A 19,747-nucleotide genomic window follows, 5' to 3' on the forward strand; every position below is an offset into this window, starting at 1 on the left:
CTCGGGGTAAAAACCTTTTCAGAAAAGACAGAGAATTTTTGGATCAGAGAGACCTGTACTCAAATCCCGCCTCCATCAAATTTCGTGTAAAATGCCTCATTTTGGCATAAAATGGAGATATCAGAACCTAGGTCACAGAGTTCTTTAAAAGATTAGTTTTGAGGAATATGCCTGGTATAGAATGCAGCACCTAACAGATGGTCAATAGTGTTGATTTAGTATTACCAGTCTACGGAAAACAAATTCAGATTATCATCGGCCCTCACAAATTCATACCAATTCTCCTTAAGACACTGAGACTAGCTTTTTAATTTTACTATTTATTTGGAATGGGAAAAACATCTTTAAAGCGGGGTGATCCATATTGCGAACAAACATTTGAGCTTGACCTAGAGAATAGGGACCGAGTCTTAACTTATCTCTCTGTGGAGCCATAGACAAAGTTTGGCAGCTAGCTGGTTCTCAAAACAGAAACTGAAATTAAGTTTCGGTTATTCAATTAATATAAAAATTAAGTTTATATACATCATCGATTTTTACTGTTCTTGAAATACAATTCTATGGGCCTAACATAAAACACTTAGTTTTCTGAAATAGTTAAGTATATTTCAGATGTAAGTACTTAGATTAGATTTTCAAAGACAAAGTAGGTTACTGGTGATAGCTTTTTTCCCCCAGGAGTGTGTGTGTGTGTGTGTGTGTGACTTTTCATTCTGTTTGAAAAGTTCTGCTGGTGTCCTCGAAATAGCAAGGACCTAAAAACAGGACTCAAGAGAAATTTGTGGAGGATTAATGGATTTGGGTCATAAGGCTTCTATTGTCTTCCATTATCTAGTAAATGATTAACACCAGGCTCTCCAGGAGAAAAAACTGTGTGCACATCTACACTTACACAAGTTGATTATAAATTTTGTGATATAAAAATGTATTGCAAACAATCTCGAATATTAACAAGACATACAATACTCTATTTGTTAATTCCAAACACTTGTAACTGCAGTTTGACTTGCTATTTCTTGCAAAATTCATAATCACTTTTTATAATTCTATCACCAAATACAGTGTCACAAGATCGGGCTACAAAGAAATGCTTGATTCCTATTCAATTTAGCAAAGAAAGAGCCATGCTGTTAACAAACGAATGCAGTTCCAACACAAATATAGGTTGATATTTTCATTTATATTAACAAGTTAAGACAAAGTGAAACAATGAAGTCAGAACTTCACTCAGTCATCAATAATGTAATTTCTTTGCTGAATTAGGTAATAGTTTCTGAAGAGTTGAAGAACATTTCCTCAATTTTTTTCTTGCTATTCACTAAAGGCCACAGACATAAGCATTCTTAAATTTAACCCGAACTGTTAAAATATTCTCAGTAACTGAATCTTAAAGTCTGGACAATCATCAAAACAATATGTCAAGCCCTATTTGTAGCATTTTTCAATTTCTGTAGCATAATTGTTCCCACTACGGTCAGTTTCAAGCTACCAAGGTGTCATCACTGAACACAGAGTTGGGAAGAGATACATGCATTACATACTATTTTCTCTGGATGAATGCAATAAACATAAATAACCTCAAGAGCATAAATAATAGCAAAATCTAGTAAAAATAATTTGGAAATGATGAGCTTTGTGTACTACCTTTCTTTTTAACGAAATTTATTTAATTATATGTGTATATACCTTAACTTTTTAATAATCGCTATGTGTAACAACCAGCTCACGAAATTCCTGAAAATTTGATAATCTGCTCCAGCACACCACAATATCTCCCTCAAAAACCCTGGCTAGTTTGAATCTATCCAGCTTTATCTGTAAGCAGCTTGAAATTAGTCTCAGAAATGAGTGGAGCTTCTACTACAAAAATGGGGCTAATTTTTGAAGCCATATATCTGTGACTGTGGTCTCCATGCCCTGTTCTGTGTATTCATTACAGTTCACAGAGTTAGTCTCATTTGACACAGTTGGTCCTTGACTGGCAGCTGATGTGAGCTCGCTGTGTAAATGTTAACGCCACGCGCGTCTGGTTCCTACCTGAGTCGTGCGCAAGGTTCCCCTCTGATAAGCTCTGATCTCTGGCGCTCAGCTACGCTCTGAACAAGGAACAGATTCTACCTAGTTTGATAACACCCTGCGAAGGGATCTTGATGAGAAGAGCCTGAGCCTACCCTGGGCACAAAAACAAGTCCTCGGAATCGTAGTGTGGGAAATGCTCAGCCATTTCACAACTGAAGATCTAGTATTTTCACAGCAAAATCTCACCATATAAAATTTGGAATGCAGTAAAGCCCTACTAGAGAATGTAGAGACTGATATTTACTGCTCTTTCTCTCTTATTCAGAGGTAGCAATGACTGAAATAACCCAAAGGAACCTCAATTCAAACAAATCATTTTCATTGTCAGCAGAGCAAATATGACCTAATTTGCTACCAAGAATTAGCAAAATAATCTAAACTGCATATACAAAATAATCTACAATGACTAAATAATTATCCTGTAAGTCAGGGTTTTTGGAAACACAAAATAGCCAGATGACTGAGACAAAAGGTTTCCCCCCTCCTTGGATTGTGTTATTTATTTATCATTTTATTGAAGTCCCCACATAGCTGCCTCAATGTCTGACTTTGTGAGAGGTAGAAAAACTCGAGTGTCAGGAAACCAGTTACTTTGATGGCAAAAATGCTGAAGGTGAAATGTGATCGTTCATAATGGAACTAGAAATGCCAGCTTTCCTAAGATGCAGTGGGGTGTTTGTAAATTACAATGAAAACTATCCAGAGATAAAAAGTCTTCAATTCTCATCGTAAAAATAACACGATCTGGGAAATGATCACTTTCTTCCCCAGAACTACAGAATCCTAAAGGGTATACAGACCGTGGTAAAATGTCTAGAATGTAGAGAATTTGCTATAGATAGTGAATTAGGCTTTTCTTCCATAAGCATTCAGAAACTTGGCCAGAACGCTTCCATTTAATTCCCTAGACCAGAATTCTTGTCATCCAGAGATAAACTTGATTCAAACCCTCATCCCCCTCTACTTAAACCTTTTGCAATTCAGAAAATATCTTGTGATTATCACATCATAAGGCAGATTTTCCCAAGCGTGCATGTCCTGTGATGATAAGGAAGAAAGCCAATGAAGTAATGGGGTGAATTCTGAAGCAGGGGAAAGTAGGATGTGAGCCATTATGGTGGGGGAGGGGGAGTTAAATGTAGGTACTACAGAAAATAAATAAACATTGAAAAGGACTTGTTCCCCAACGTGTCATAAACTACTGCCTATGAAATATAAGGATATTTGGAAACATCTAGATATTTGACCAAACCGTTAGGTTTTCATCTGTTTGGAAGCATGAGTTATAAATGGACAAGAGGGCAGATGAGAAAAAACACAGCCAATGCAGTTTGCCAGATGTAGTTGGAATCTGGCTCTGTTATCCTCTAACTCTGTCCCCTCACTAAGCCTCAGTTTCCTCACCTGTAAAATGGGAGTAATCATGACACAAGTTTTGCAGGGCTTGCTAGGAGGATTAAGAATAATGTTAATCAAGTGCTTGATACAGTTGATGCTCAAAATATAGCTGCTATGGCTGGGATCCTGGTAGATATAAATGCAATTTATGCCCTTAAAGTATGTTGAATATATTCAATAGCCATATGTATAAAACAACAGAGTATTAAATAACATAGATATTTTAAAACTCATGAAGCTTTCTTAATGAAAAAAAAAAAAAAAAGATACCTAGTTAGCCTTTTGGGCACTGGTGTAACAGGGCTCAGCAGGAAACACCAGCCACTGTAGGTTTCTGTTGAGACTGGGAAGCTCCACTTTGGGAGAGTTGAGAAAGTCTTGGAAAAGAGATCTGAACACTGGTTTACCATTTCAATAGATTATACTGAACTGACTGTAACAAATAGCACTAATCAAAGAACAAAACCTGAAAGAAAATGAATAAAACACTGCTCTACCGCAGATAATGATTTTCTACCCCGTTGTGCAGGCTGGCAAACTTTTTCCCCACCCGACCTGTAGCACCTGTATATTAAAAACTTACTGAGGGAGGGATTTTGGGGGCCTACTAAAGAGCATGACCATATCTTAGTTAGAAAGCAGCCTGGTATCATGTTTGTTACCTAGTAGGGACTGAGGCTCATAATGCAACACCCACACTTAACCAGGTCACATCAGAATTAAAATAAAGAATTAATATCAATGGCTTGTGGAAACATGAAACCACTGTGCTGTCCTTTTCTATGGATGAATCATTTAACTTTCTTATTTCTCCAGAAGAAGTGGCAAGCATTGTTCCTTACCTACCATCCCTCGTCCTAACATCCCTTTTGAACTTTATTTTTTATTTAAAAATTTATTTAAAAATTTTTTGGCCGTGCCACGTGGAATGTGGGATCTTAGTTCCCTGACCAGGGATCGAACCCATGGCCCCTGCAGTGGAAGCATGGAGTCCTAACCACTGGACCGCCAGGGAAGTCCCCCCGTCTGAATTTTAAAACACTGTTTGGTACACTTCCTCACTCCGTGATCTCCCTGACCGTTTTTTTTTTTTTTTTTTTGTCCTTTTTCCTGGGCCCCAGTATGAAGACGTAACATAAGACAATGTGTCGAAAATAAGTATAGTAGAATACCTGTATTAGGATGCCTAAAACTCAACTTAGTCCCAAGTTACATCACAAAAATTCCCATTCAAAATAAGACGTTTTTTCTTTAATTTTTCTACACTCCTCTTAGTGTAGAAAAGAAACTGCCCTATAAAGTGTGACACGGACAACTCAGCTAGAGATGTACCAAGTAAAACAACCACCTGGAGTCAGATGCTTACGTTAAGTGTTGGTTCCCACAGACTCACTCAGCACAAGTCCCAGATATATTTTCAGGACGTAAATGTCAGGGAGTAAGAAAGATCTTGAAACCAGATTCTTCATGCGGTGTTCCTCCAATGTTTATTCAATTAGGAAAATACAGACCTCCCCGCAGGCTTCGGGGCTACTGTAGATCAGTTTATAGAATCATCTTATGTCAAACAAAGACCTGCAGTTGGCCACTGACTTGCGAGCAGCAGTGAAGGTCAGAAGATCTGCTTCTAGGTGTGGCCACGCTGCACACAGACAGAAATGTATGTATGTTCATAAAAAGAAAGGAGAGGAAAAGACTAAGAGGAAGGAGGAAAAACACAGAAGGAGAAAGAGAAAGAGAAAGAAAGCAGTACACCTCCAACAACGGCTTTGTGACCCCTCTGGAAATGCTACCCAGTTTTTTTTTTTATCATGAAAAGATCCCATTAATGCCTCAGCTCCATCAAACAGCAGACCAAGTCCATGAATGGCACCTATCAGAGCCCAGGGTAAATCCAATGATTAGAGGGAATTCGCCAAAGGGCCTTTGTAGCTGAGAAAAATGCCTACTCCAGAGAGGAATGCAGAAAATTCCTGGGAGCACAGGCCTTCCTTTGTTGGCAGTCTGGCGGTATTCTGGAGCAAATAAAGGGACAAAAATGGGATCTTAGATGCAATGAACATTTGAAGAAAATGTTTTTCAAAGACCTCCTTGAAACACTCCTTTAAAAAAAAAAAAAACCCTCAAACTATCACTCTGATAAAGATGAACTACAGGACTTCAACCCACACCGCCATTTTACAGGATTGCATAACCTTGGAGATTCTCAACAGGAATAGTGTTTTCATTAGGTCTCCTTTGTCCTACTGCGTTTCCTGGTTGAACAGTAAGTCAAAGTTAAAACTTTACAGATAAGAAAACACACATTCCCTCACTCCCTTCAAATTTACTGACAGAATCCACTGAGATTTAGCATAACATAAAAGCATCAGGCAAGGAAAGAGGATAGCATGTAACACTGAATTGAGGATATCAACCAAACTCAGACCAGAACAAAACATAAAGGATATGCTGAGCTATCACCGTTATGAAAACATGCAGACAACCAACCAGAAAGAAAATCTGCCAGGCTGACTAAATAGGATGAAGAAGGCACGTTAAGGCACAAGCACCCTGGACATCAGTAATTCTCATTCATGCTGTACACAGCAGCGAAATTTTACTGAAGCCCCCTAACTAACTAAAGGATGGCAAAAAATCACAGCCTTATATCGCTGCTACCATTCAATAGCTTGGTTATACCAGAGCAGGCAGAAGGAATGCGAAGCCAACTACACTTCTTTTAGCATGTTTTCCTGGAGAAAACAGAATCTTTCAGTTTCGTTTGGTGCAAAGAAGCTGGCCTAATAGAAGATGGATCTGAACCTTTGGTACAGGGGTATTTTAAACCTTCAACCTGAGGGAGACGTCAGAAAGGCATTTGGTACATCTGAATTTCTCATTTTTTTAAAAAGCTCCCCACCCCCATGCTTCTTCAGACCCAAACAATTTTAATGACTTTTCTGCACAATGGGCCCCTAAGTGTAATACCTTCCCTCATAAATCTTGTTGTAGACTTATTTTATGTTCCATTTTAACAGTTGGCAGGGTTGAGGGAGGAGCAAAGTAATAATCATGTAATTCTAGTGGAAGGTTTTCCTCCCCTTTCTCCCGGGCTGAAATATAAAATATTATTTATTTGCATCTTTAGAGAGCCATTCACTAACATTTTTCAAAACTGTAGTAAAGTGGTTGCAAAGCCTTTATTGCTTTGCAAATGTTGTTCATTTAATTATTTGTTTTAAATGCCATTTTACTGGTACCAGTGGGTCGGCATTGTAAAGCCTGTATTAGGATGCTATTTGGGGTATACACAACAAATTCAAGCCTTTGGCTTGTGCTTTTCCATGCTCACTTCTGTTTGCCCATGTAGCCATATATAACACTTTTCCCTGACTTCTCTTCCAAATAATTGAGCATACATAATTGTGAGGTTACTGCATCACTGTTTATGACCAACCTTGTCCTTCCTAAGAGGTACTCCAATAAGTCTCTACCTTAGGGTGCACTCTCAAAGTTTATACCTCTGTGCACCAAAGGGGAGAGGGTCAATTTTACTTGTGCATCATTAAATATATAGTTTGGCAAGCACTAATGAATACAATACTTTCTCAACAAACATGATGGCTTGAAAAACAATTGGCACACCTTTCTGATGCATTTTGCAAATTTCCTCCTATGTCTGGACTGAAAAAGCTTTATCGTTAGAGTTCTTATGAATAAAATGCTTCGTTTTGCCAATGTAAAAAAAATAAGATCCATTTGAAAGAAATATATAAAGCAGGAATAAATTTAAGCACAGAACCATATAAATGCTCTCAACGACCCTGATTCAGGATTCCCTATAAATGGAGTGTACCTCTCCACCACTGTAGATTTCTCTGAAATCTTGCCAAATGCATAAATCCTGGAAACATCTTCTAAAAGATAAGAATGAGCTTGGAAAATAGATCATGAAAGAAATATGCAGTGCCTATAAAATAAACCACACACATACACACACAATTTTCATTTACCAGATCCTCTTTCACAAATCTAGCAGATGGTGGAGTTTTAAAACTCAGTTTTCAAACGACAATCTGACTTTCTATTTAAACCAGAATCTTCAGTATGTTAAAAAAAAATGTGGTGGATACAATACAAACACCAGGGGTACATAACCATGCTCATGTTAAGTTGGCCAGAGGAAGAGAAGAAAAATGAATAAGAAATGGCAATTCAAAAAACATGACAATTGTTAGCTATGTAACTTTATACTTTTCTATATCATTTCTTTCTAGTACTACAATTCTTTTAAAAAGTGAATTAAAAAATTTCCGTAGCAACTTTCTACTTCAGCTAGTGATATATTTGGGTACTCTGAGCAAAAACAGCGATAACACAATACTGAGGAACAGCTATTCTATGCAGACCAGACTCTACATGGAGCCAGAAAGTCAGACATCAGTCTTGTTTTTTAGACTTCTTCCTTAGAAGACTCAAACTGTTCTAATATCCTTCCCTTTTGATCCCAGTCCCCCCCAAATTAGAACAATTAAACTCTCTGCTGCTTAGTTGCTTAACACTTGGAATTACAGCTCTGATTTAGCTCTTTGTCAGCAGGGACTGTCAGGCCAGCGGTACACCACGAAGGTGCAGGCAGCACAGAAGCTGGTCCTAAGCAGCCATCGCTCTGAGATCTACAGTGCTCGCTAAGGACGAACGGCTCAAACGAGGAGGTGGCTGCAGAAGGAACTCCTGCTCTGCATCCATTTACAAATACTAATATACAAAACCTCTAAGTGGACTCAATGCTCCCCACCCCCTTTTTTTTTCTTTCACGTTTTACACTTGTGCTCTCCGGAAGAAAATGACATCACGCCGAAGATATAAAAAGCAATAACGGGGCTTCCCTGGTGGCGCAGTGGTTGAGAGTCCGCCTGCCGATGCAGGGGACACGGGTTCGTGCCCCGGTCCGGGAAGATCCCACATGCCGCGAAGCGGCTGGGCCCGTGAGCCATGGCCGCTGGGCCTGCGCGTCCGGAGCCTGTGCTCCGCAGCGGGAGAGGCCACAACAGTGAGAGGCCCGCGTACCGCAAAAAAAAAAAAAAAGCAATAACGAGAGAGGCTAGCTCTTCTTTGCAAAGGTATGTTTGGCCTGTCCTCAGGCAACGCTGGGTTCTGGAGTGCCCTGTCCTGGCAGATCCTGTCGTGACAGTAAACGCCTGGGATCTCAGGCTGTAACCATCCCGGCGGCAGGAGATGGTATTTGGGGCTATGAACTGAATGCGGCCCTTAAACGTCCTCCTGTACTAACAGAAATTAGAGAGTGGAGCTGTAATTTCAGCCCTCCTTCCTTCACGCAGGACCCTGTCTCCCTGTCTCCAGGAAATGGGGGCTGAGTTAGTGGGGCATGACTATAATAGGAATCTGTGACTGGAGCGGGGTAGCCATCAGTATAAATCTGTCATAGACACACTCACAGAGGAAGAGGGACTTCCATACACTGCAGCCTTTACACTTTTTGATGCAGATACAGATTTATGGCCCACGGGAAGCAGAAAGCCTTTGAGGCAAAGGGGCCCTGTGAATCAAGGCCGTTTTGTAGGTTTCCGCCGCCTGAAAAAGCTACACATTTATAATTGTGCTCGGAGTCAGCCCCCTTCCAGCCCCAGGACGCAGCAGCATTTGGTTGAAATAAAACTGAGGACTTTCCCCAACAGCTGGCCAGCTCTAGTTTTAAGTTTTAACAACAGGATGAATGAATTGAGGACGGCTGAAGGGATCAAAAAGCATTATGCCAGATTTTTTAGAGACCCTTTCCCCAACTATGCTGTTCCCATGTATCAGATTCATTCAGAGATGGTGAACTCTGCTTTGAAGAGTTCCCTCCCATTGTTCGGCTGACACAGATGACTCTTTCACCAAGATACTTAGAAATGATCTGGCGGAGACCGTGAGGAAATGTCTAAAAAAGTTGCAGGCAAGAAAAGAAAGAAAAAAAAAAAAAAGGAGTCAGCTAGAAGTAAATTAAAAACCAGCCCAGAGTTGGTGTTAATTAATTAAAAACACAATTTCAAAGCATCCCTAATAGAAGACTTCCTCCATGCAGCCAGTATCTGATTCAGGGAGTGACTCAAGCAATAAAATCACAGTTGGGACGACTCTCGTGGTGCTGGCAGGCCAAGTTCAATATTTTCCCTATGAGGCATGCCTGTACTATAAAAAGAATGTGATGTTTGAAAATGAGTGTCTCTGCTCTCTGTGTGCTGGCATTAAAAGCCTTTCCTAGCCCTCTTGCCACACTTTGAGAGTACAGTATGAATCACGATCATGTGGCGAGTACCTCCTTGCCAAATTCTTTCATGCTGCTACCACGGTGCGTTCCCTCTCAGGCTCCTGCCAGCAGCCTCTGTCGTCCAGCCAAGAGCATCAGTGCGAGCGGCGGTGCAGAGGCGGGGCACTTCACTCCACACTCAGCAACCAGGACACAAGGAGGCACATTCTTGTAAAAATGGGAATTGCTGAATGGACCGAGTGGGCAGGAGGGGACAGCTGAGGGACGAGGCAAAGAAGCTGGAGAGAATGGATGAGCCATACAGAAGAGGGGCTGATGCTTCTGGAGGGTAGCCTCTGTGTCAGGCGTGGGGTTGGGCTCTTTAAATTCATGCTCTCAAGGAATACTCCTGAGATATGATCGCCCATACCATGGGTGAGGCAACAAGAGACCAACGGGTATCAGAGAAGTGGCTTCCTGCATTATATAGCCAAGGAAAGCAGAGCTTAGGCTGGAACCCAACCTAGTGGCCCTGCCCTCTTCCCTCTCTTTACCCTGCTTCTTTGATTCTTCAGCTGAAACTGGGAGAAGCCAGGAACTTTTTTGCCATCTTGGGCTTTTTAATTTTGTGTTTGTTTTTTTTTTTGGCTGTGCCATGTGGCTTGCGGGATTTTAGTTCCCCGACCTGGGATTGAACCTGTGCCCTCAGCAGTGAAAGCGTGGAGTCCTAACCACTGGACCGCTAGGGAATTCCCAGTCTTGGGCTTTTTAATATTTAAGCCACTCTCCTAACTACCACTGTTGTCTAAATGAACATAATGCCACTTTCAACCATACATGTTTATTAAAACTGTATCAACCAGATTAACATCCATTGGACCAATCTTCACAGCCATGACCACAGAACTCACCCCAAGCCCACCAGCCATCCCCATATTCTGCTCCAGGGTCACAGAGGGAACTGGGTTCAACATCATGAATCATTACTGATGGAACCACTCAAAGTTTATCCCTTACTTACATCTGCATTTCCTTTGTGTTCATTTATTGTTGTGGTTAACTACAGATTAATTGACTTGCCAGTTTTCTGGCTGAGTCTCCTGTGAACCTAGCATGGTTTGGCCTCTAAGAGGCAGAAATGGACTGTGAAACCAGGATGCTCCCTGGAGTGACAATGCTTCTAAATGGCCTGTTACATATAAAGGTTTGGAATCAAAAACAGAGTTGGAGGAAGTTTCTATGCTTTGCATTATTAAAAAGACAACTTGTCCCAATGGCTGGGAAGAGGAAGATACAGAAGAGGAGGTAGAGGAAGGAGAGAAAGGCCCAACTTGCATGCAAGGGTCTACAGGAGAAGCAGTAAAGTGGACATCCTAATCCAAGAAGGACAGTCTTTCCTGGAGTTCTGGTCTACCTGAAATCACAGTGGCGGGGGGGAAGGGAATGTGGATGTTCATAGCCCATCTAGCTAGCTAGCTTGAGTGGGTAGTCTGTCAAAAAAAGAGTTTCATCTTTTCTTAAGTTTCTTAAAAGTTTCATCTTTTCTTAAAAAATATTTATTTATTTGGCTGCGCCAGGTCTTAGTTGTGGCATGCGGGATCTTTAGTTGTGGCATGCGAACTCTTGGTAGCAGCATGTGGGATCTAGTTCCCTGACCAGGGATTGAACCTGGGCCCCTTGTATTGGGAGCACAGAGTCTTAGCCACTGGACCACCAGGGAAGTCCAAGATTTTCATCTTAAGCAATATAATATTTAGAATAATACCAGGTGATGGTCTCATTCTTCTTTGCATTGATCAAATCCCAAGAATCTATTAATGAAAGATTAAGTAGGAAATTGAAAGGACTCCAAACCAAGACCTATTACTTTAATCAGTCCATCACTTAATTGTGCAGCTATTATGTCTCAGGCACTGTGCTAAGGCCTGGACATACAAAGATAAATAAAACATGTTCTCTGCCCTATTGGAGTTGAATACAGTGGGATAATACAGAGCTTTTTAAGTGCTATACTTAAACAGTGGCCTGTCCTTGTAACTACTAACTTTGTGGTATAATAATTTCCAAGATTTGGGCAACTCTCATCTTGCTTAGTGTTTTTGTTGATGAAATTAGACCAGAGGAATTTGTATGATTTTTTACTGCTTAACTACTCTGTGAGTTGGTGATGTCGTTGTTGTATGGATCCACTTTTGTAGTAATTGTGGAGGAAATGAAAGTGGGTAAGAACTGGTGGGAAGAGAGCCTGGATTTTCTTTAGTGAAGAAAACAGAAGAATTTTTCAGAGTGATGTGCCATATAAGTGGGACAAGGGTGTAGAAAGAAATAGGTAGTCAAACAGGATGGCTCTGAAGCCAACCTGTTCTGCCTGGCTCTATCACTTATTTACTTAGCTGTTGAACTCTCCAGCAGATTACTTTACTTATCTGTGCCTTGGTTTCTTCATTAGTAAAAAGAGGATGATAATAGTACTACCTCACTGAATTGTGAGAAAAAAATGAGATAATCCTTACAACAACCCTGATATGGGCTTTCCCATGACCTAAACCACTTCCAAACTAAGATTTGTCAACAACTACCCACAAACCTATTTAAAGTCATACTCCGATTCATTCACCATTCTGCAAAGCTAGAATATTCTGCCCTAAACTTTTTTGGCCTTGTGCACTGGGTTTTCAGGTAGCATTCTTGGAATGGAAACTTTCTTGAGTACTCATCTGTTTTTATCTGTGTGTATAGATTGTTATTTACTACCCTTGTATTTACTAGAACAGGTTGTCTGGACATCTCCAGTGCATCTAAGATTATTTTGCTGGGAAAGAGAGGGAACAAATGCCAGATAACACTGGCAGCTCGTGGTGCACTGAAGATTGTTTGATCTATAGGAAAAAAGCCCTTTTTCTTTCTTGGAACTTGAGGGGAAAAAACAATGGTGATACTATATTAATTACAACAATCAGTTTTACCAAAGTCCAAATTAAAGAAGACTTAGATATCTAGTTGGGATACTGGAGTTTATGCAACAAGAATAAAAATAAAAGTTGAGGAGATTAAAATGTGCACATTTAATATTTCTTTTAAAAAATGTTTAATACTTTGGATATTTTGGTGTAGATTGGAGGAGAGTGCCAGAAGAATTCAGAAGTATAATAAAACAAGATACCAAGTGTGTAGTCCTCCTTGCTAGTATGCATGTGGAGGGCAGCTCACTACTGGTAGAAAGAGCACAGGCTCTGAAATCAGATAAGCTGGGGTGAGTGCGTCTAAAAGGGGATGATGGTCCCTGGGTCCCTGAGTCATCTTTGCTACAAGAATTGCGCGAGATAATCTGATCAAAATGTGTAGCGTGCTGAGGCACTATATATATTGGTGAAGGAATCAATGAGTGAAAGATGTAAACAAAGTTTTATTCAAAGGTTTCTTTCTACAAAATATCTGTGCCTCCCTAACTCACAAATAACATCTTATGCCCCTAAACCGCTAAGGAAAAAGGCATTAATAACCTCAGAAAAAACAGCTGCTATTTCTAGTAGTCTTTGTGAAGGGGTGTGTGTAGGTGGGTGTGTCTGTGTCTGTGTATGTGGGAGAGATCAAGAAGAAACTCTAAAACCTAATGTGTGATCCAAAAGTCACATAACGCCTTGGGGTCAAATGCAAGGAAGGCGCAGTTAGAATAATAAATTCAAAAGTTTTTTTTTTAAAGCTTATCTGTGTCAGGTTTTGTTGCGTACAGGTATCTTACTATAGAGGTCCTAGGGATCAAACTCCAAGGAATCTTCACTGTTTATTTATTTTAATTATAAAAGTTAAGATCTATGGTTCTTTAAGATTTTTAGAATTTCACAGATTCTAAGTGTCAAATATTTTTCTTAATATTCTTCCATATGGTGATTCACTGGAATGCCAGCTTCAAAAAGAAGCGTTAAGATTTTCATTGCCTTCATCGAACTGGCCTTAGAAGAAGTCATCAAACTTCTGTCTTTGAAACTCCCCATAAAATAACATTGATTGCACAGGGGCCATTTGTGTAATGAGCTCTTTATAGAAAAGGCATCACTTAAATTGCCAAATAAATAGAGTGAGGTAACTGGCCTTCTATAATTCTGGGCCATGAGAAACATGCATTACTTTCTAAATGAGCTCAAAGTCATTAAAAATCACAGGAATTTCATAACCTAACCTATAGTTCAAGAGAGTCTGGCTTACTTATTAAGGAGCACAGGAGGAAGGCAATGAATAAACCAGGAAATGAGGAATTCAGTGGACTGTGCCTTCAAAGAGCAAGAGTGTGTTCAAGATAAGGCAAAGAGTGAAAGTGACCACTGTCAGCTGGCTCTTGGTTGGCAAATTGATAAGCTTTGTCTGGACATTTCTCTTGAATTCAATGGTGTGCCCTGGTTGGATTTCTGCCTCCTTCCCCAAACACCTCTCTGTTGCCTTTTAGCCAATGTACTTCTCAGTAATTCCCTGCAAAAATGATGAATCCAAAGAATCTCCCCATCAGGAGGAGGAAACAGGGACTAAGGATGCTAGAGAATCTTGAACCTTAATTGAATTGTCAGCTGGAAAACAGTTTGATAACAGTCCGGTTTAAATTCCACTCAGCATTGTAACTCTTAAAACTGCGCTTCTTTTAGTCAATGAATCATTTTTAAGAATGGTTACAATACAGCAACAAAGATATTTATGTAAGCCAAGTTTAAGTAGTCTGATCTTTTAACTAGCAATTTGGTTTTTTGTGTGTGTGGTACGAGGGCCTCTCACTGTTGTGGCCTCTCCCGTTGCGGAGCACAGGTTCCAGACGCGCAGGTTCAGCGGCCATGGCTCACGGGCCCAGCCGCTCCGCGGCATGTGGGATCCTCCCGGACTGGGGCACGAACTCGTGTCCCCTGCATCGGCAGGCGGACTCTCAACCACTGCGCCACCAGGGAAGCCCGCAATTTGGCTTTTTTAAAGACATTGTCATGGCATAGATATTTGATATCATCAGATCAAATTTTAAGAAAATTTTAAAAATGTGGCTCTCGGGCTTCCCTGGTGGCACAGTGGTTGAGAGTCCACCTGCCGATGCAGGGGACACCGGTTCGTGCCCCGGTCCGGGAGGATCCCACATGCCACGGAGCGGCTGGGCCCGTGAGCCATGGCCGCTGAGCCTGCGTGTCCGGAGCCTGTGCTCCGCAACGGGAGAGGCCACAACAGTGAGAGGCCCGCGTACCGCAAAATAAATAAATACATAAATAAATGTGGCTCTCAAACTATCATTTATAGTTATAAAAACTTTTCATATCATTGTTGTGATTATTATTATTTGAACCAAGAAATATGGGAAAGGAGGCCGGTCTTGATATTATTTTTTAACAAGGAAATTGGGTTGAGATATTTAGAGTGTACTGTAAGGTGCAGGAATGCTCTTGTTGCCTCAAAGCAAAGTGTTTCCAGCATGTTATTTATTCCTAGGGATCGTACACATTCCAGATGATATCACCAGGGCTGCTGGTGCACAAGAAAATAAGCAAATGAGATACACATTGGCTCATGTGGCAAATCACCGGCTTTGCCAAATGGAAAAGAACAGAAATGGGGAGGGAAAACATTTTGTTTTCAATCTACAAGGATATTAATAAAACTCAAACCCAGCATTCTGTGGCTACGTTTCCCAGGAAGAGGAATCTTTTCTGGCCAAAAGAACATAACAACAAACTTTTGTATCTGAGAAATATGTATCTCATGATGTCATTTAAAAACCCACTATTTACCATGACTAGGACTGAAAACATGTTTCTCTGAAACTCGGAAACCAAGAAAAAAATTGAGGGCAAATTCTACCTAAAATCATCTGCAGTTCAGAGTAAATCAATTCAGTGAGTGTAATTTGATGCATTATTTATCACAGCTTAAAGTCAAAAGCTGCTCTAGATAAAATTCGAAGGAAAAAATAAACAGTAAGTCACCACTTACTAAAGAGAGGATGAAGTAAAAGAATATGAAAGTTTCTTAAGAGACTTTCTATGTAAATGCAATTTATAGACACCAGTGAGAAATGAAAAAAGCAAACTTCATAGTGATGAATACCATGTAAAAATAGAATAAATTGGAAGGCTTAGGACTTCCCTGGTGGCTCAGTGGTTAACAATCCACCTGCCAATGCAGGAGACACGGTTTCCAGCCCTGCTCCAGGAAGATGCCACATGCCGCAGAGCAACTAAGCCCATGAGCCACAACTACTGAAGCCCGTGCGCCTAGAGCCCGTGAGCCACAACTACTGAAGCCCGTGCGCCTAGAGCCCGTGCTCTGCACCAAGAGAAGCCACGGCAGTAAGAAGCCCACGCACCACAATGAAGAGTAGCCGTAGCTCGTCGCAACTAGAGAAAGCCCGCGCGCAGCAATGAAGACCCAACGCAGCCAAAACTAAATAACTAAATAAATAACTAAATAATTTATACATAAAAAACTTAATGGATACAATTATTAGCAAATTTCGGTTTGGAAATCATCAGTGATTAATAATATTAGTAAACACACATATAGCACTGTGTGCCAGGCACAATCTGAAGCACTTTATGACATTAACTCATTTGATGCTCTCAACAATCCATTATAATAATATGATGATTCCATAAAAATTCCCATTTTGTGGCTGAAGCAACTAAGGCTCAGAGAGCTTAAGAAACTTGTCCGAGACCATACAGGTAGTGATTATTAGCACATATTATTCTAGATGAGGCTAACTAACAAAATTTCAAAGATACTAATAAATATTGAGAACTTAGAAGCATAATTCCATTAGAATATAAAACAATTTTTTAGAGAAATTTCACTTAGTAAAGTAACAATGCTGAGCTCTCCAGATAGCTTAACTTGAGGATATAAATTATATGCATAAATACACAATCTTTCTTAGAAATAAAGGCCAGCACAAATAAAGTTTAAAATTTGCCTTTGACAGCAAAAGGAGATACACCTGTGCATTAATACTGTTCAGTCAGTATCAACTGAGCAGGTATAATTTGGTAAAAATGCTAATTTTTCCCAAGAGCCACTGGGCTTGCACATGTATCAAAATACCCCTGAAATTTCTTTCCCAGTTTTTAATCCCTTCCTGAATTCTCTAACTTAAATGATACATATTATACATACCAAAAAAAGGCAACTGGTCCTTTAATTTTATTAGGGTACAATTTATTTGGAAAGTAAGATTCCTTATTATAAACTATGCCTCTTCCTGGAGACATTTAGAATTTTGAAAGAAGTAGATTTGGCAAGAATGTAGTGCAGCCCTTAATTTACAGAGGAAAAGACAGTGACCCATAGAGATTCAGGTTAGAATAAAGGCTACCATTAAGCGGAAAGCAGGGCAAGGCACGCTGGCTAAGAGCATAGGAGCATTTACTAGCTGAATTAGCCATAGGAGCATTTACTAGCTGAATTATCTTGGGCAAGTTATTTAACTTCTCTAAGCCTCACTTTCCTCATCACAAAAGAGGGAAATATTTCATGCAGTTGTGGAAATTAAGTGGGATTACAAATATAGTGTGCTTTGCCTAATAGCTGACACCCTGTGAAGGCTCAGTAAATGGTCACTGTTCTTGTATTGTTATCTTTAAATGATTTCCAACCAGCTGGTGTCAGAACTTGATGTAAAGCACTTGGGGAGTAAGTGTTGTTATGAGCTGGTTCCTAATTCCTTCCATATACCTGGGCCTAAGGGGGCAAAATCATCTATCATTAGTCTTTTCCGCAAACGTAGTATTATTCACCACCTCCTCCCTTCTTTTACTCCCTAAAACAGTTCTTCAGCTCTTAGGAGGTGTTTTTCCATCAGAATATAACTTCGAAGTTGAATATTCTAAACTCTCAGTCAGGAAGGTTCAGAATTCGCTTTCACAAAGGGGATAAACATGGATTCAGGAAGTCTGACCAGCAACAATTCCAGGGCTCACATTACCCGCTTCCTCGTTATTCCAGTTGGGCTCTTCCTGGAAAGGGGAGTCTGCTGTTTGATTAAACATTCCAGTAACATCAACACTGAACAAAATCATATAATCGGCCTGATCTTAATCAAGTGTGCTTACCTCTCCTTGGGAAAAGCATTCAAATTAAAAAACATTTCCCTAACAGATCAGATACGTAGGAACAATTCCCCATCTCTGCTGCTTCGCTGGCATGTCAAGTCCCCGTTCATATGAGACCAGCCAATGCGTACTGAGCACTTCCTAAGGGCCAGGCACAGTGCCAAGCGCTTTTGCTTACACTTTCTCATTTAACTCTCACAACCCTTAGAGGGAGGGAGGTACTATTCTCATCCCCATTTTACAGATGAGATCACTGAGGCCAGGGAGACTAAGTAAGTTGTCCAGGGCTACATCATCACCTCCAGAGCTACTAAAAATCCAACAGTGGTGTGGACAGGTCCTCAGCAGACCTGGCTCAGCCATTGCCCAGATATGCTACATTCTCTCTGGCCTCAGTTTCCCGTCTTGGAGAGAATGCAGCCACTCTCGAAGTTCCTTTCCAGCCTGACATTCCACAGCCTGCTGCTGCTGCTGCTTCTGGCGGGCTTCTTTGTTTCCACGCTCAGCTGCTCTGGCCGGGCCTCCCCCGGCTCTGCCCTGTTTTGTTTTTGCGGCTGGACCTACTACAGACGCACTCCTGGCAGCGCAGCCCAGAGCGCAGCCGAGGAGGCTTCCTCTTTCGCTCAGTTCCTGGCCGCTTTAGTATGAACAGAAAAGGTGGGTAGGGGCCAACTGGCAGAAACCACAGAAATAGCAGCGCATGATTCTCCTATGAGCAGGAGAAAGGTCGGCACGCAGGACCCCGCCATCTGCTGAGCTCTTTCACTGACTAAGGTTGCTTTTGGCACGCACAGGCACCAGGGGTTTCCACGCTTATTTCCCTCTGGTCAGAGTAGACAGCTTTGCTGATAGACAATTCGGAGGTGATGCTCCACGGTCCCGTGCTAGCAACTGACCAGCCAGGGACAGGAGATGGAGACCTTCAACTGCAAAGCCACACGGGAACACCACACAGGGAACACCCCCAATCTGGATCTCTTATTCTGTAGCCTGCAACCTCCTGGGGGATCTCCCCGGGCCCAGGCCACCTCTGAGCACTTGGGAAAAGGTGTGCAGTTCAAGGACGCGTAAACCGCAGTGACTCAGCCATCCCTGCACTTGCGGGAAAGGTGGGTTCCCTGGATTAGCAGGCTTCCTTCGCCAGCACTGCGTCCTCATTAGCATCTGCCTGCAGGGATCGTGTGCTGGGCTGTCTGCAGCACAGTTTCTCCTCTCCCTGTCATCCTCTCTCTCTCTCTCTCTCTGGGTCTAGGGCAATACTCAGGCCAGGACAGTTCCAGTCATAACTGGATCTTTCCACCACTTAGGAGCACACATGAGGATTTGCTGGAGTGGTGTTTTGTTTTGTTTTGTTTCGCTACTATTAAGCAAGATTGCTTCATAATCCTTTAAGTGTTTTTCAGCCAAGTTTTATTTACATATCCTGGCCAGCAAGCACGTGATTAACCCAAGGATGTCACGGAGGGAAGGCAAATGCTACGTCTGAACAAAAGCTGATGCTGTTTCGGTGAGGAGACACACACAGCTGAGCTGTCGAAAGGACAACCGTCTCTTGGGCCAACACTACACAAAACTCTCTGACTCTGGAGACCCTCAGAAACAAGAAGGAGCTGCTGAGGTAGGGGCCCAGATGCAAGTGATTCTGCTTCCGTCTCCTTCTCTCTCTTTCACTCTCTCCACTCTGGGGGCAAAGCTTGAGGAGTGCCGGATGCCCACAGCATCTAATACATGTGAATGGTGGCAAGCTCTCTGTCTGTTTACCACAATGATACACTTACAATGTGGTGTATTCCTACAATGTACACACCACCCAGAAAACAAGCTGCAATGGCGTGGACAGAAAGGAACTCTTTCGATCAATATTTATTGAGCGGCTTGAAGTGAAAGAACTTTCGTATCTTTCACCCCATGATAAAGGTAATTAGAGCCAGTTATGATCATTGCCATTCCGCAAAAATATATC

The 19,747-nt window shown here is 41.3% G+C and overlaps 1 protein-coding gene across 4 annotated transcripts in view; it reads right to left on the reverse strand.

The window, feature by feature from the left end:
* The window catches only part of HMGA2 (high mobility group AT-hook 2), a 137,311-nt gene that overhangs the window by 58,392 nt on the left and 59,172 nt on the right, over window positions 1-19,747 (reverse strand). The window contains exon 4 of one of the 4 annotated variants that reach the window (XM_081249006.1): window positions 5,317-5,492. The exons of the other annotated variants lie outside the window; for them this stretch is intronic. Within the exon in view, the coding sequence (XP_081105132.1) occupies window positions 5,379-5,492 (114 nt within the window). The 3' untranslated portion in view covers window positions 5,317-5,378. Of the gene's footprint in view, window positions 1-5,316; window positions 5,493-19,747 lie in introns of those variants that run through there. 4 annotated transcript variants of the gene reach the window in all.

The sequence above is a fragment of the Mesoplodon bidens genome, assembly GCF_964165515.1.
Source record: "Mesoplodon bidens genome assembly, chromosome: 11".
Lineage (NCBI taxonomy): Eukaryota > Metazoa > Chordata > Mammalia > Artiodactyla > Ziphiidae > Mesoplodon > Mesoplodon bidens.